Source organism: Capsicum annuum, unplaced genomic scaffold (genome assembly GCF_002878395.1).
Source record: "Capsicum annuum cultivar UCD-10X-F1 unplaced genomic scaffold, UCD10Xv1.1 ctg2069, whole genome shotgun sequence".
In the NCBI taxonomy this organism is placed as follows: Eukaryota; Viridiplantae; Streptophyta; class Magnoliopsida; order Solanales; family Solanaceae; genus Capsicum; species Capsicum annuum.
Window position 1 is genome coordinate 86,673 of NW_025826576.1, and position 17,145 is coordinate 103,817.

The window sequence follows — 17,145 nt, forward strand, 5'->3', positions numbered from 1 at the left end:
TTTGGAAACGATTCTTTTTGGATGTAGCAAAGATCAAATGCGTGGAACGCCTTATTATAGTAGTGATTATGCAGGAGTTGCTGGCATCAGACGTTATGGCCATGTGTCTACCTGGAACTTACTCCATAAAAGGACGTCACGATCCGAACCGAGGCCTGGCTGTAACGAGCTTCCTGAACCATGAAGGCCCGAGAGCCTCTCTAATTGGCAATCATATTCAGCATTCACATATTATATAGAAATGCAGAAAACATAGTAAAAATAGAAACATGGTCGCTATCTTACTTCAACTGAACAATACGAAATTTAATTCATAAACATTTGAAAATACATGACACCAAATCTCTAAGAATATGAAACCAACATCAGTCTTAAAACTGGGATAAGGCCCCCAGTCAGACCACGAACTAAAATAAAATAACAATGTCCAAAAAGGAACAAGGTCTTCCGAAATAAGGGAGGCTCACCAACTGTAAACTTCTAACAATGAATCTACGGCTTAGAAGGACCCTGAAACTGTGCCTTAGATCTTGAAATATAGAGGGTCAATACAATTGTACTGGCATGTGAATCAATCCAAAATAGCATTTTATTACACAACATAGATTAGAGAATTTCATAAAGCATTACACATAGGATAAGTAAAACACATAGGCATAATTTAAAGTTTTCGAATGCTTTCTTGAAAGCAAATGTAATACCCCGCACCTTCGGGCTAGAATTTAAACTGTCGTTCCTATGTGTATAGACCCAAACCAAATGATTCCTTGTTAATATATGTGCGGTGATCAATTCTATAGTGTGGGGATACCTTTGAATATGAATTAGTGTCACAAATTGTTAGGATTCAGACATAATAAGCAAACCACAAGTAAAAGAAATCAAGAACAACACACAGATTTAACGAGTAACCGTGGGCTAACACCTACCGATTTGGCATGAAAATGGCCCGTTCGTGTCGTTTTGTTCGTTTGACCACCTAACAGACCCACTAATCCTGCTGTCCCACCCTCCCCTACTCCTTAGACTACCTAGGAGCCCTCATTAAATTTTTAGCCCAAAATACACCCGGTTCCCGGGAACACCCCAGAATAGTGGTCTATAATCCATTATTTGGCCCAAAAATGGTCCGTTCACGCCATTTTGCCCATTTGACAACCCAAATAGCCTCGTCGACCCTGCTGGTCCAATCTTCCTCGCTCCTATGCCTATCTAGGAGTCCCCAATCAATATTTTTCCCAATACATGCTTGGGCCTCGGGCACACCTCCAAAATTGTGGGCTAAACAACAATTGATTTGGCTCGAAAATAGTCCGTTCGCATCGTTTTGGTTGTTTGACCACCTAAACGGCCCCTCCAATCCTGCCACCCCACCCTTCATCTCTCCTTAACCTACTTGGGAAATCCGATTGATTTTTGGACCAAAACACGCTCAGGACCCGAGCACCTGTTCGTATCGTTTTGCCCATCCGAACCACAAGAAACTCTTACCCTACCGTCCCACCCTCCCCCACTCCTAAGCCTGCCTAGGATCCCTCAATTGATTTTTGGCCCAAAACACGCTTTGTCCCTGAGCACATGCTTAGAACCATGGGCTAACACCTACAGATTTGGCTCGAAAATCATTATTTTACCTATTAGACCACAGAATCGATCTCGTTGACCCACTCACTCCTAAGACTACCTGAGATTCCTGATCAATTTTAACACACACTGATTTGGCTAAAAAATGTCCAGTTCGTGCTGTTTGGCCCGTTTGGCTATTCAAATAGCCCCGCCGACCCTGCCAGATGACCCTTCCCCGTTGTCTAGCCTGCCTCAAAGCCCCCAATCAATTTTTGACCTAAAATACGCTCGAGCCCTAGGAACACACCTAGAACCGGTGCTAACACCTACCGATTTAGCCTAAAAATAGCTCGTTCGTCCTATTTTACCCGTTTGACCACCCAAATGGCCACGCCGACCCCACCGACCCACCCTATATGCTCCATAGCCTGACTGAGATCCCCCAATTATTTTTCCCAAACACACATGTGGGCCCATGTCACACCCTCAGAATCATGGGCTAACATCCACCGATTTAGCCCGAAAATGGCCTAATTACTTTGTTTCACCCATTTAACAACCCAAATGGCCCCGTTGGCCCACTCTATAACCTTTCTGGTAGTCCTAGCTAATTTTTGGCCCAAAACACGCTTGATCCCTAGGCACACCCCCAGAATCGTGGGCTAACACCCACCAATTTGACCCAAAAATGGCTTGTTCACGTTATTTCTCCTGTTTGACACCTAAACAGCCCCGCCAACCTTCCCTACCCCATTACTCATCTTGTTAGGAGCCCCCGATCGATTTTGAGCCCAAAAAATGCTCGATTCCTATACACACCGCTAGAACTGTGGGCTAACACCCACCAATTTGGCCCAAAAAATGATCATTTATGTTGTTTTGCTCGTTTGACCATCCAAATGGCCTCGCCGGCCCACCATTACCCACTGCTCAGCTTTCCTAGGATACCTCTGGAACATACCCCTAGAATCGTTGTCTATAACCTACCAATTTGACCCAAAAAAGGCCCAATCACGCTATTTTGCCCGTTTGACCATACAAATGGCCTCGCCGACCACGTCAACAAACCCTCCTTGCTCCTTAACCTGCCTGAGAACCCTCATTCAATTTTTATCAAAAAATGCAAGATCCCTGGTCACACTTCCAAAACACTGGCGCAACACCTATCGATTTAGACCAAAAATTATCCGTTTATGCTGTTTCGCCCATTCAACCACCCAAAGTGCCCCGCCGACCTTGCTGACCCACCTTACCCTTCTTCTCAGCCTCCCTGGGAGCTCTCGATTAATTTTTGGCCCAAAAATTCTCCCGGGAAACTAGTACACTTCTCAAAAAATGGGCTAACACCCATCGATTTGGCCAAAAAATGACTTGTTCACACTGTTTCTCCTATTTGACCACGCAAATGGCTCCACCGACCCCGCTGACCCACCCTTCCCTACTCGTCAGTCTACCTAGGAACCCCCATCAATTTTTTTGCCCACAAAATTCTTAGGACCTAGGTACACCGTTAGAATCATGGGCTAAAACCCACCGATTTAGCCCGAATATGGCTTGGCCGCATCATTTTGCCTGTTTGACTGTCCAAATGGCCCTGTTGGCGTCGTTGACCCACTATCTCCTACTCCTCGACCTTACTGGGATCTCTCAGTCTATTTTTAGTATAAAATATGCTCGAGCCCTAATAACATCCCTAGAATCGTGGGTTAACACCCACCGATTTAGCCCAAAAATAGCCCGTTTGCGCTAGTTTGCCCATTCGACCACTAAAATGACTCTGTCGGCCCTACTATTTTACCCTTCCCTGCTCTTCAACCTTTTTGGAAGCCCTGGGTTGAATTTTAACTCAAAACATGCTAGGGCCCTGGGAACTCTCTAGAATCGTGGGCTAACACCTACCAATTTGGCCAAAATATGGCTCGTTCATGCCGTTTTGCCCATTTGACAACTAAAATGGCCCTGCTGACCCATCATTCCCCACCCCTAACACTTTCTGGGAGCCCCTGGATGATTTTCAACCCAAAACACGCCCAAGCCTAAGGCATATCCTTGAAACAATGGGCTAACACCCATTAATTTAGACTAAAATGGTCCATTCATGTCGTTTTACCCGTTTGACCATCCAAATGGACCCGTCGACCCCATCGGCCCACCCTCCCTACTCTTCAACCTTCCTGGGAGCCCCCCACTAATTTTTAACCCAAAATATATTGGGTCCCGAACACATGCCCGTAGGATGAAGCCACTAATTTGGCCCCAAAATGGCTAGTTTATGTCGTCTTGCCCATTTGAATATCCAAACGTCCTCATCAACACCATCGGACCACCATCACTCCTAAGCCTATCTAGAAGGACTTGGTCAATTTTTAGCCTAAAACAAGCCGGACACTGAGCACACCCAGAAATCGTGGGTTAAAATGCACCGGTTTGGCCCAAAAATAGCCTATTCAGCTGTTTCGCCTGTTTGACCATCCAAACAGCCCTCGACCTGCCTGCCCACCCTCTCCCGCTTCTCGATCTTCCTGGGATCCCCCAATCTATTTTTGGCCCCAATCAGGCCCATGCCTCAGGCACAACTTCGGATCTATGGCCCAATAATTTAGCCCAAAATGGCTCATTCACCGTTTCATCTGTTAGACCACCTAAACAGCTTTATCGACCTCGTCGGGCTACCCTACCCATCTTATCAGCCTGCTTGGAACTCCTTGATTAGTTTTAGTCCCAAAACATGCCTAGTACCCGAGCACACCCCAGAATCGTGGGCTAACACCCATTTATTTTGCCCAAAAATTGCCTGTTTGAGCCATTTTCCCTATTTGACCATCTAAACGGCACCTCCGGTGCACCCTCTCCCACTTTTCTGCCTACTTAGGAGCCCCCAAATAATTTTCAACCCAAAATATGCTTGGACCCCAGGCGCACCCTCAAAACTGTAGACAAACACCCACCAATTTGGCCCGTTCATTGCCATTTCGCCTGTTTGACCACCTACACAACCCTGCCGACCCTGCAGTCCCACTCTCCTACTCTTCTCAACCTGCCTAGGAATCTTCAATCAATTTTTAGCAAAAACCACGCTAGGGTCGCGGGCACACTCCCAAAACTGTTGGTTAACACCCACTGGTTTGGCTCAAAAATGGTTCACTCGTTTAACAACCCAAATGGCTTCGTCAGCCTACCCTCCCCCGCTTCTTAGTCCACCTAGGATCCCTCATTCAAATTTTTTCCAAAAATATGTTCGGACCACGGGCATACCCCCAGAACCATGGGTTAACACCCACCGATTTTGACTCAAAAATAGACCGTTCTCACTGTTTTGCCCATTTGACCACCTAAACGGTCCTGTCTACCTCATCGCCTCATCCTCCTCGCTCCTTAACCTTCCTAAAATCCCTCAATTAAGTTTTGACCCAGAGACGTCTGGGCCCAATCACATCCCCCAAACCGTGGGCTAACACCTACCAATTTAACCCGAAAATGGCTTTTTCACACTATTTGACCACCCGAATAGCACTGCAAATCCTGTCGCCCACTCTACCCCACTCCTCATCCTGCTTGGGTTCCCCTAGTCGATTTTTTCCCAAAAAGGGTCCGTTCCTCAGGCACACCCAGAACCGCTGGCTAACACCCACAGATTTGGCCCAAAAATAGCCCATTCACGCTGTTTCGCTTATTTGACAACCCAAACGACCCAACAAACCTCACTGACCAACTCTTTCCCATTTTTCAACCTGCCTGAGAGCTCTCAATCGATTTTCAGCCCAAAACACATCTAAGCCCCAGACATACCCCCAGAAACGTGGTCTAACACCCATCAATTTGGCCATAAAATAGCCCGTTCATGCCGTCTTGCCCGTTTGACAACCCAAACTTCCTCGTTGGACCACCCTCCCTTATTATTCAATAAACCTAGGAGCCCTCGCTCATTTTAAGCCCAAAATACACCCTAGCCGGGCACACCCTCAGAATTGTGGGCCTACACCCTCCAATTTGCCCTGTAAATGGATCATTTATGTTATTTCACCCATTTGACCATCCCAAACGACCCTGCTAACCCCACCGGCCCATCCTTTCCTACTCCTCAACCTACATAGGAGCCCTTAAATAATTTTTAACCCAAAAACACTCATCCCTCGACTATATCCCCAGAACCGTGGACTCATCGATTAGGCCTGAAAATTGCCCTTATTTCACCCGTTTGGCCACCTAAACGTCCCCATCGTCCCTGCCAGCCCACCCTTCCCCACTCCTCAGCCTTCCTGGGAGCCTTCAGCTAATTTTTGATCTAAAACATGCTCGGTCCTCATGCATTCCCCCAGAACCATTGGCTAACACCCATCGATTTAGCCCAAAATGGCTCGTTCACTTTGTTTCGCCCGTTTGACCACCCAAATAGCCCAGCCTACTCTATCGATATACCTCTATTCTCTTCCATACTCCTCAGCCTTTTTGAAATCCCCCGGTTAATTTTTGGTTCAAAACACGATCGGGCCTCGGGCACACCCCCGAAATCATTGGCTAAAATCCATTGATTTGTTCTAAAAATAGCCCGTTCGCTCTATTTTCCCTATTTAACCATAAAAATGGCCCCGATGGCCCACCCTTCCCCACTTCTCAACCTGCTTAGGAGCCTCTAGTTAATTTTTGGCCAAAAATACACCCGAGCCTAGGGCACTCAAAACAAATGGCTAACAACCACTAATTTGGCCCAAAAATGGACCATTTGAAGTGTTTTGCCTGTTTAACCACCCAAACGGCCCCGTCGGCTCACTCCTCAGCACCTCAGCCTGCCTGCAAACCCTAGTTGATTGTTTACCAAAAACACGCTCGAGGCACAGGTACACTCCCAGAACGATGGTCTATAGCACACCGATTTGGCTTGAAAATGGCTCTTTCGTGCTGTTTTGCCCGTTTGATCACCCAAACGGCCCTGTCGACCCCGTCGGCCTACTCTCTCCTACTCTATAGCATACCTAGGATCCCTCGAACTATTTTTTACACAAAACACACTCTATCCCGGGGCACACCCTTGGAACTATAGGCTAACACCCACTGATTTATCCCAAACACAGCTCATTAACGTTGTTTTGCCAGTTTAACCACCCAAACGGCCCTGTCAACTCATCCTCCCCCACTGTTCAGCCTGCCTGGGAGACCCCAATTTATTTTTAACCCAAAACACGTTTGTGTCATAGATACACTCTCGAAATCATGGGGTAACACCCATTAATTTGGCTCAAAAATGGCCCATGTGCGTCGTTTTGCCCGTTTGACCACCCAAACATCCCTACGGACCCACCTCTCTCACTTTCAGCCGTCCTAGAAGCCACCAATAGAACTTTGGTCTAAAGGACGCCCGGGACCCAGGCACACCCCCGGAACTGTGGGCTAACACCCACCAATTTGGCCCGAAATGGACCATTCGCAATATTTTGCTCGTTTGACCATACAAACAGCTCCACCGACCCCTCTAGCCCACCCTCCCCAGCTTCAAAACCTGGCTGGGATCCCTCAATTTTTTTTCCTAAAAAATGGTCGAGCCTCAGGCACACCCCCAAAACCGTTGGCTAACACCCACCGATTTGGCCCGAAAATGGCCCATTTGCATCGTTTCTCCTGTTTGACCATCCAAAAATCCCTGTCATCCCTGACAACCTACCCTTCCCCACTTCTCATCTTGCTTGGGAGCCCTCGATTGATTTTTTTCCCAAAAAAACTCCTGGGTCCTGGGCACACCCCTGGAACCATGGACTAACACCCACCAATTTGGGCTGAAAATAGCTCGTTTGTGTCATTTCGCCCATTTGACCACCCAAACAGCCCCGCCGGCTCCCCTTTACCAACTCCTTAGCCTACCTAAGAGTCCTTGATTGATTTTCAGCCCAAAACACGCCCGGGCCCTGGGCACACCCCCGAAACTGTGGGCTAACACCCATGAATTTGGCCTAAAAGTGGCTCGTTTACACTATTTCACCCATTTGACCACCTACCCTTCCCCGCTCCTCAGCCATCCTATGATCCCTTGGGCTATTTTTGGCCTAAAGATGCCCGTGCCCAACACAAGAGAATTTCATGGGTTAAGGGAAATGATCTATCATCCTCAAAGCATTCTATCAAGCAGCTATGTTCCTCACCTAGATGTGGATAGCTCCTCCTCTAGATGTGGATGTGCATTACAGTGACCTTGCTACTTTTTGCCATGATGATCTGACCTTTGTGAAATCTCATCACATTTCTGTCTCTCCAGATACAATACAGAGGCATTACAATAGTAGAGCAAATTATTGCAGCATGTCCCGTCTTTCTTTTTGCTACTGTACAAATCCAGTCATGTTCCTGAGTCCAAGTCCGAATGTTCCTGGTGATGCCTAACCAAACCAACAATTTAGTCCACACCTGCTTACTTTAATCACACATAAAGGACAGATGATCAAACGATTCGATTTCCTGACTATAGAAGATGCAATCATGGGGACCTTGGATACCAATTCGATGAAGTCTGTGAACTGTTGCTAATCTCTGATGCATTCCCAGCCATAGATTAAACTTGGGATGAACGGTTTATGCAATGTGATAATCTTTGATGAGACTTTAGATTACTATGGTTGCAAGGTCAGATAAGCTTGCTTGATAGAAAACTTCCATGTTCCAGCTTATCTAAAACTTGCATCAGTGACCCTTGAGCCTGCAGTTGTGGCTACATCATCTGCCTACTATCAATTATTTTCCTCACCACCTATGCTGCATTTTTGTTTATGGGCATCAATTCTAGCTTCCTGCTCTTAACATTGTAGTAATGCACCCATTTGATCCACATAGTATCTTTCTTTTTTGAAACAGCCACAAATGTTTCAATATGGCTGCTTTATTCCAAAGCTTCAAGTCAATAACATCTAAGCCACCTGCTGAACCTTGTTGGCATTTTTTGTCCCAAGCAATCAATGCCTTCTTGGATTATTCACCTTCTCCATTCCACAAGAAAGTTCTGCAAGTAGCTTCTAACAAATTAACCACTCTCTTAGGCAAGATAAAGATCTGTGCCCGATAACTTTGTATACCAAACAGTACTGCTTTGATGCCAGAGTATGATACTAATCTAGCTGTTCAACACCTAATTTTGGCAGAAAACTTCTCAGCCAAAGGCATGCATTGTGCAATAGTTAACTTCTTGGTAGAGAGAGGGACACCAAGATATTTGAATGGTAAAGACCCTTCACACATCCTAAGGCTTGTAATATCTCAGTTTTCAAGTTGTTACTTACCTGTCATATAAATAAAGCTCTTTTCAGCATTAGTCTCCAACCCAGAAGCACTTGAGAACTTATGGAAAGTATGTTGAAGTAGAGTAATAGATTCCATATCATCCCTATAAAACATCAGTAAATCATTTGCAAAACACATATAAATCAAATTAAATCTCTTGCATTATTGGATGAAAATAAAACTGCTTTTGTTTTGCTAGATCTTGCATTTCTCTATGTTGATATTCCATAGATATCACAAAGAGGTAAAGGGACATGGGATCCCCTTGCCTCAAGCCCCCCCTAGCCTGGAATGGCTTTGTAAGTCCACCGTTCATCATGAAGCAGTAAGAAACTGTAGATACGCATTCCATGATCCAACCTACAAATTTGTGAGGAAACCCAGCTCAATCAGCATAGCTTTTAGGAAAGGCCACTCAAGAGTATCATAGGCATTTCTAAGATCCACCTTAAGAACACATCTAGGAGAAATATTTTTTTCTAGTGTATCCCTTGAAAAGCTCATGACCGAGCAAGATATTGACTGTAATAGCTATGCTTTCAATGAAAGCTGACTGTGAGCAACCAATAAGACCATTCAACACTTGCTTTATCCTATTAGCAAGTATCTTTGCAACAATTTTATACACAGTGGAACAACAGGAAATTGGTCTAAAGTCCTTCACCTTAGTTGGTGAAGGAACCTTAGGAATTAAAGTGATGGCAGTACAATTCCATGTTTTCTCCATTATCTGTATACATTGATGATATTGTCTTTTGTGCGGACCTGAATTTTTCTTGTTTTACAAAAAGAAGTCTTCTATAAAACCAAATGACACATATAAAAACGATCACTACCACTATGCTTCATATTTCTTTTTCTAAAAAAGACAGTTGGTGCACTAAGCCCTCGCTATGTGCAGGGTTCAGGGAAGGGGCCGATCTATTGTACGCAGTCTTACCTTGCATTTGTGCTGGAGGTTGTTTCCAACACGTGAATCTATGACCTCCCGATCACATGACAGCAACTTTCCCGATTCTTGATTCATAGATAAAAATATCCTTCTTATAATGATTGTTCCAAAACAAGGAAAATATGGCTGAAAATTGCCTTCTTTTAGATGGGCTCGAGTGCTTTTAGCTCAACACTATCAAATCATACTAGGCCAAAAATATCCAAAAATAAAGAATATTTCATGTAAAGTAATTAAGAAAATTGTGAAATTAATTTAGAATTGTTCTACATTCAGACCTTAAGTTTTGGTAAATGATCTCATGAGACTTCATGCTCTCAATTTAGTAATGATTCTTGAAAAAAGGATATTCTTATGTATTTGACAAATTAATATTCTTTACATCTCAATTTGTTTGACCTATTTTCCTTTTCAGTCCATTTCAAATCCTTAATCCGAGGACGATAATTAATCCCTCTTGCCAGAAACCATTTTCCCTTTATTAAAAAAAAAATTCAACCCTCTAGTCAAAGTCTAGATTATTTAACTTTGAAGAAAAAGAGAGAAAGTCAAAGAGAATTAAATATAACATAATCTAATTCCTATGTTTCTTGATTTTCTTCTTATTTTGACAATATATAAATTAGTTTATACAGATGAGAGCAAGAAGCAATAGACATATCTCAAACAAATCAAGCAATTAGAACAATAATTTTCATAAATCAAGCAATTAGAAAAATAATTTTCATACTGATCGACAATTTCCTCATATTCACATTTTGATTTTAATTATTTTCTCAATTTTATTAGTAGTTTTGGGCAATGGAAGCTAGAAAAATATTAATGTCTGTTGATCCAACCAAGCTTCCTGATCCTCCGATACCATCTTATACTTTTTCCATCTACAGTCGCAATTTATTTGAAAAGTCAAAGTTCAAGGACTATGACTCGTTACTTGAAAGTAAGCTAGCCCGTTGTCAAGCTTGAGCAAATCATTTGGCATCGATTCTTGAAAATGGTAATGTGATTGGTGCGAACAGAAGCCTGACAAGGCCACATGGTACGCGTGAGAATATAAGGGCCCGCGACAAGGATTCGAAAACAACATGTACACTTCTCTTAGATGGTGAGTATGTTGCATCTTTTACTATTGGCTCCGATCAAATTAGAAGTCACTTGCTAGTAGAGACTGGCAGTGATTTAGTTTGGTGGCAATGTGGACCATGTGAAGCAAATAAGTGTTACAAACAAAATGATCCTTTATATGTTTCAACTAATTCGACAACATATTGGAAACTCCATTGCATTGCACAAAAAAAGAGTTGTTTTGTCAAGTCCAAGAAATATGTATGTACTCAGAACGTTATGTGTCTCTATGATGTGAAATATGGGGGTGGATCAAGAACAACGGGTTGGATGGCAGAGGAGGTGATTACTTTTGTTTTAGACCAAAATCAGGAAAGAATTCATTTTGGATGTGGAAAGGATCAAACGAGTGGAAAACCAGTTTTTGGTGGTTATTATTCTGGAATTGCGTGCCTCGGGCGTAGAGTGTTGAGTGATGGATATTCTTTACCATCGCAATTTGAGGCAGACATTATGGCCATGTGTCTACTGGGAACTTACTCCATAAAAGGATCAACAATTAGTTTCCACACAACCGAAGAAAATATCAGCAGAGATATTACCAAATTCCGTATTCCCTACTTTTATTTCATCAATCTTTATAAAGTTTTTATCAACGATAAGGAAATCCCACTGGATCCATCAATTTGGAATCTTGGAAATGGCATACACAGTGGTTGCATTGTTGATACAGGAACAGTTATTACCCGTTTCCCTCGAGATTTTTATACTGTATTCCGTGACACATTCAAACAAGAAGTAGTGGAGATTCCGTTGTTTGGTTCTCCAGTTGGACCTCTTGACACTTGCTTTATAGAGGATCCTGGTTTTGTACCAAATTTGCCCATTGTAAAGATGTATTTCGGCCACCGAGACCCGAATAATTTGCTGTTACTGAAACAACTGCGAGTCGTGGTGCACATTAGGGGGCTATTCTGTCTTATGCCATGGGACAGTGGCGTTGCACTTATTGGAAGTACTCAACTCCAAGGTATAGGATTAACTTTCGATACTGCAGCAAATACTTTGTCTTTTGAGCTAGATGCATGTAATTGAGTATCTATGAAATTTCTATATGTTGCAATCTAATTTTGTCTTTAATCTTTTTCTTTCTTTATTTTTCATCAATCCTAAATAAAGATAAACTCTATATTTACAATATAAAAAAACACTGGTCCTGTTAACATGTTGTTGGCTACACTAAATGTCTTCAGTCGATCTAAATTGGAGCTTCAATAAAAAGAGCTATTCGCAATATCACCTGGCATCGCACCTTAGAGCTCGTTGCTCAAGAAATCAAAACATGCGTTTTCATATATCTACAGGGATGGCTCCATATATCTTGTTGCTTGAAAGGTCTAGAGATGTTATATGAAAAGCACAGTTGAAAGTATTTTCCTATAGATTGTTTCCATAATTGTACTTATTATAATATTCCTATGGGAATTGTTTCATAGAACAACAAAAATGAATTTCAACCACAAGTAAGTATTCAGGAAGTCATATGTTTCTTACTATACGAAGAAACCATAGAAATCAAGGTTCCAACCTGTTGATTCTAGTTAGAGGCGCCAGAATTTTTATCTATAAAGTCTTAAGAGTTAGTCATAATAACTGTATTTTTCTTGTTTTACAAAAAGAAGTCTTCTATAAAACCAAATGACACAAAGAAAAAACGATCACTGCCACTATGCTTCCTATTTTCCTTTACTAAAAAGGGCAGTCCGGTGCACTGAGCCCCCATGTGCATGGTTCAAAAAATGGCCCGGTACAGCTTTATCTTACAGTTCTGTCAAAGGCTGTTTCTAAGGCTTAAACCTATGACCTCCTACTCACACAACACCAACTTTACCGGTTCTTGATTCAAAGATAAAAATATCCTTCTTACGAAGATTGTTCGAAAACAAGGAAAATTTGGCTAAAAATATCCTTCTTCTATGGGCTCGGGTGATTTTAGCTTAAACCCTATCAAATGTATAGGAATGTATAGGAATGATTCTTGAAAAAAGCATTTTCTTATTTATTTGACAAAATAATATTCCTTACATTTTAATTTTGCTTCTCGGAAGTAAAATTAACTAATTTTCATAGTTAAATTAAATTAAATTAAATTAATTCATGATTTAATATGCAAAAACTATACAGAAAGTACTATAATCTGCAATTTTACTCACATTATTATAATGAAAAAATGCATCTCAAAATTTTGGTCAGTGTCTTTTTTCCTTTTCAAAGAAAAAAAAATCAACCCTCCCACAATGGATGTTGCAACTTAAGGCATTTTTATTTTGGTCAAAGAGAATTGAATATAACATAATCTAACTCCTATGTTTCTTCCTATTATGACAACATATAAACTAGTTTATATAGATGAGAGCAAGCATCAGTAGCATATCTCAAACAAATCAAGCAATTAGAACAATAAATTCTATACCAATGGAAAATTTTCTCCATAATCACCTTTTGATTTCAATTATTTTTTCAATTTTTCTAGTAGTTTTGGGCAATGAAAAATCTTCTTTATCCCTGAGCTCCACTTACATATTGGAAGCTAAAAAAGATTTATGTCTATTGATCCAACCAAACTTCCTGATCCTCCAATGTCATCCTATATTTTTACCCTTTTCAATCGTCATTTATTTGGAAAGTCAAAGTTCAAGGACTATGACTCGCCACTTGAAAGTAAGCTAGCTCATTGTCAAGCTAGAGCAAATCATTTGACATCGATTCTTGCAAACGGTAATGTGATTGGTTCAAACAGAACACTGACAAGGCCACACGGCTAGCGTGAGATCAATAGAAGGTCCCGCGACAAGGTTCCGAAGAAAACAAGTAAACTTCTCCTAAGTGGTGAGTGTGTTGCATCTTTTACAATTGGCACTACTAATAGACACTAGCAGTGACTTAGTTTGGTGGCAATGTGGAGCAAATAAATGTTACAAACAAAAACATCCTTCATATGTTTCAACTAATTCCGGAACATATCAGGAACCCGATTGCATTGCAAAAAGTACAAGATGTTTAGTCAAGTCCAAGAGCTATATATGTACTCGGGGTCAGTGTCTCTACAATGTGAAATATGAGGATGGGTCAAGCACAAGAGGTTGGATTGCAGCGGAGGAGATTACTTTTATTCACGGAACGCCTTATTTTAGTGGTGATTATTCCGGAATTGCTGACATCGGGCGTAGAGTGTTGAGTGGTGAATATTCTTTACCGTCGCAATTTGAGGCGGATATTATGGCCATGTGTCTACCGGGAACTTACTCCATAAAAGGATCAACACTGAGCTTCCACAAAACGTCATTTGAGAAAAAAACATCAGCAAAGCTACTACCAAATTTCGAATACACCACATTTATTTCATCAACCTTTATAAAGTTTTTATCAACGATAAGGAAATCCCATTGAACCCATCAATTTGGAATTTTAGAAATGACAAATTCGGTGGTTGCATGGTTGATACCGGAACAATTGTTACCCGTTTCCCTCGAGATTTTTATAATGTATTCCGTGACACGTTCAGACAAGAAGTAGTAGAGATTCCTTTATTTAATGCTCCAGTTGGAACTTTCGACACTTGCTATATAGAGGATCCGGGTTTTGTACCAAATTTACCCATTGTAAAGAAGTACTTGGGTCATCGAGACCCGAATAATTTGTTGTTACTAAAACAACAGCGAGTCGTTGTGCACACTACGGGTTGTTCTGTCTGGCTTTTGTTCCATGGTACCATGGCCTCGCACTTATAGGAAGTAATCAACTCCAAGTATAGGATTAAATTTTGATATGGCAGCAAATACGCTGTCTTTCGAGTCTTGTCCTTTTACTATTCCTTGTCTAGATTGTTTTATTTTGAGCTGGGGGTCTTTCGGAACCAACCTCTCTATCTCATATTCGAGGTAGTGTTATGGACTACGTACACTTACCCTCCCCAAATCCCACTTAGTGGGATTATACTGGGTATGTTTATGTTGTTGTTGTTGTTGTTGTCGTCGTACAATCTAAGAGTTAATATCTCGAAAGGTCAGTCAACTGAGAGAATTTATCTAACAAAGTCATTAAACTAATATTTGAATCAGTAAAATCACTCGACTTAAAGTTGTTATCTTCTAAAATAAATCAACTAGATTCATCATTAAAACAAAATTCTACATGAAAAAATTAGTTATTTTTTGTGCCATATAAACCTGAATTCCAGCAATAAATAAAATTAAAGAAAATTTATTGTACCGCTCCTTTTAGTGCATGCATCTATTGAATATTTATTCTCATTCAAGAAAACATATTTATTCCACGTGAAAAAACCATAGAAAACAGGGTCAATCTAGATGGATTATTTATACATATGAAATGGTTCCTTTAACACAAATACATGGTTTGAGCCAAAGCTACTCGTATTTAAGATGGTTTCTCCGCCCCTGCTTCTAGTCCACGTGCAACTGTATCTCAGGGTTCCCTGTTTGGTCGTGGACTCGAGCAATTGCAGCAACTGTCAGATTCACTTGTAGCATTGTTGGCCTTTGGTCAGGAATGAATTTCATACAGTTACTTGCGAGTTCAAGTAGCTGCATTACCATGTCATCAAATCCTTGGCCTAACAGTAGTTTATCCACGTCAAGAGGACCGGCGAAAGAGCTGCTGGACAAATTTAGACTTGAGCAGCTCAATTCGTAAGATTCTTTCCGCGTTAAAAGCTCGAGAAGCACAACCCCAAATCGATAGACATCTTTCTTGTATGTTGTAAAGTCGAAAGACTCGACTATTGGCAATAGACTCAAGTTTGAATTTATGTCATTTGTTTTTGCAAGGGTTGCCTCCCAAAAATTGGACAGCTTGGGATCAAAATTTTCATCGAGCAAGATACATTGTGAGCTTATGTTACTATGCACAACATGAAAATTTCCACCATCATGAAGCCAAGCCAGGGCTTTCGCGACGCCAACAATAATTTTAACCCTTAGAGGAAAGTCCAAAAGTCTTGCATTGTCATCGGTTGAGTGCAACCACTCATGTAAGTTTCCATTACTCATGTACTTGTAAACTAGAAGCCGCTCGTTCCTCTCAGAACAAAATCCAATTAGAGGCAGCAAATTCGGATGCCTCAGACTACGCAGAGTCGTGATCTCAGAAACAAACTCTTCCTCCAAATCTTCCGAAACATGGAACCTCTTTATAGCAACTGTCCATCCATTTGGGACCAGTGCTTTGTACACTTTTCCCAGCATTCCGTTCCCGATTTCATTGTCTTGGCCGAAATTCGAAGTCGCTTTTGATAGTTCAACAAAACTCATTCTTGTAACAAACATCTCCAGATTTAAATTCTGCGGAAAAGAACATATCTACCATTAGTACATTTTTTATTTTTCCTCTACAACAACAGTTTGAGTAAGTAGTTTGGCTAGGAGCAAATTTTAAGAAGAAAAAAAAAAGGAAATTTTTGAAACTTGTCTGGCTATAAAAGCTTGTCACTAAGAGTAAAATGAGAAGTTTAAGTAGACATTTACTCATAGATTCTAGATATGTTTCACTTTATTTGGAAAAAGATGGTTGAGAGCAAGAAAAATGTTTACCTTTGGGTGGTTGTTTACTTCTTCTAGAGGCCATTCATTTCCAGCAATCACCATTACTTTTGTTCTGTTCTTGATCAATAGAAGAATCTTTTTTACACCAGGTAAGCCTAAGAAAAAAAGATAGATACCAACTAATGTTGAAAGCGACCAACCCGTCAGAAAGCCACAAACAAACAGAACACGACGGCTCAATACGGTTTTAAATCGAAAATGATGGTTCCCAACTGCAACACATGGTTCCAGAGGTTCACCACAAAGTCCTGGATTATTTGCATAACTTTCAGCTGGAAAATTGACATTTATGAACCTTGGTACTGGCCCTGTCAACATGTTGTTGGCAACATTAAACGTCTTGAGTCGACCTAACAAGCCAATTCCCGGTGGGATCTGACCTTCTAGTTAATTGTTCTCTAATTTGAGGTTATTAAGAAAATGACAATTCGCAAGGCTAACAGGTATTGCGCCTGAGAATTCGTTGCTCGAGAGATCAAGTGTTACAACAAATCCGATAAATTTTGATATATCCGAAGGGAAGGTGCCATATAGCTTGTTGCTTGAAAGATCTAGAGCAATTAAAGAAGTGCAGTTTCGAATGCCTAGTGGAAACTCGCCGATTAGTCCCATGTCTGGAAGACTAATGCTTAAAACCTTGTTCTCATCAGGATGCCAGCATTGTATTCCTGCAAA

At 41.4% G+C, this 17,145-nt stretch overlaps 2 protein-coding genes across 2 annotated transcripts; one reads left to right on the forward strand and one right to left on the reverse strand.

Annotated features, from left to right (window-relative positions):
• Positions 1-10,631: 10,631 nt before the first annotated feature.
• LOC107876302 (protein ASPARTIC PROTEASE IN GUARD CELL 1-like) lies at positions 10,632-12,108 on the forward strand. The gene has a single exon (XM_047402398.1). It carries the CDS (start codon positions 11,126-11,128, stop codon positions 11,939-11,941), a length of 816 nt encoding a protein of 271 aa, XP_047258354.1. The 5' UTR covers positions 10,632-11,125; the 3' UTR covers positions 11,942-12,108.
• A 3,032-nt stretch (positions 12,109-15,140) lies between these two features.
• On the reverse strand, positions 15,141-17,139 carry LOC107877163 (probably inactive leucine-rich repeat receptor-like protein kinase At5g48380). The gene is made up of 2 exons (XM_016723884.2): positions 16,459-17,139; positions 15,141-16,209 (listed from the first exon to the last, which is right to left on the reverse strand). The coding sequence occupies exons 1-2, from the start codon at positions 16,786-16,788 to the stop codon at positions 15,313-15,315; spliced, it is 1,227 nt and encodes a 408-aa protein (XP_016579370.2). The 5' UTR covers positions 16,789-17,139; the 3' UTR covers positions 15,141-15,312.
• Positions 17,140-17,145: the final 6 nt, after the last annotated feature.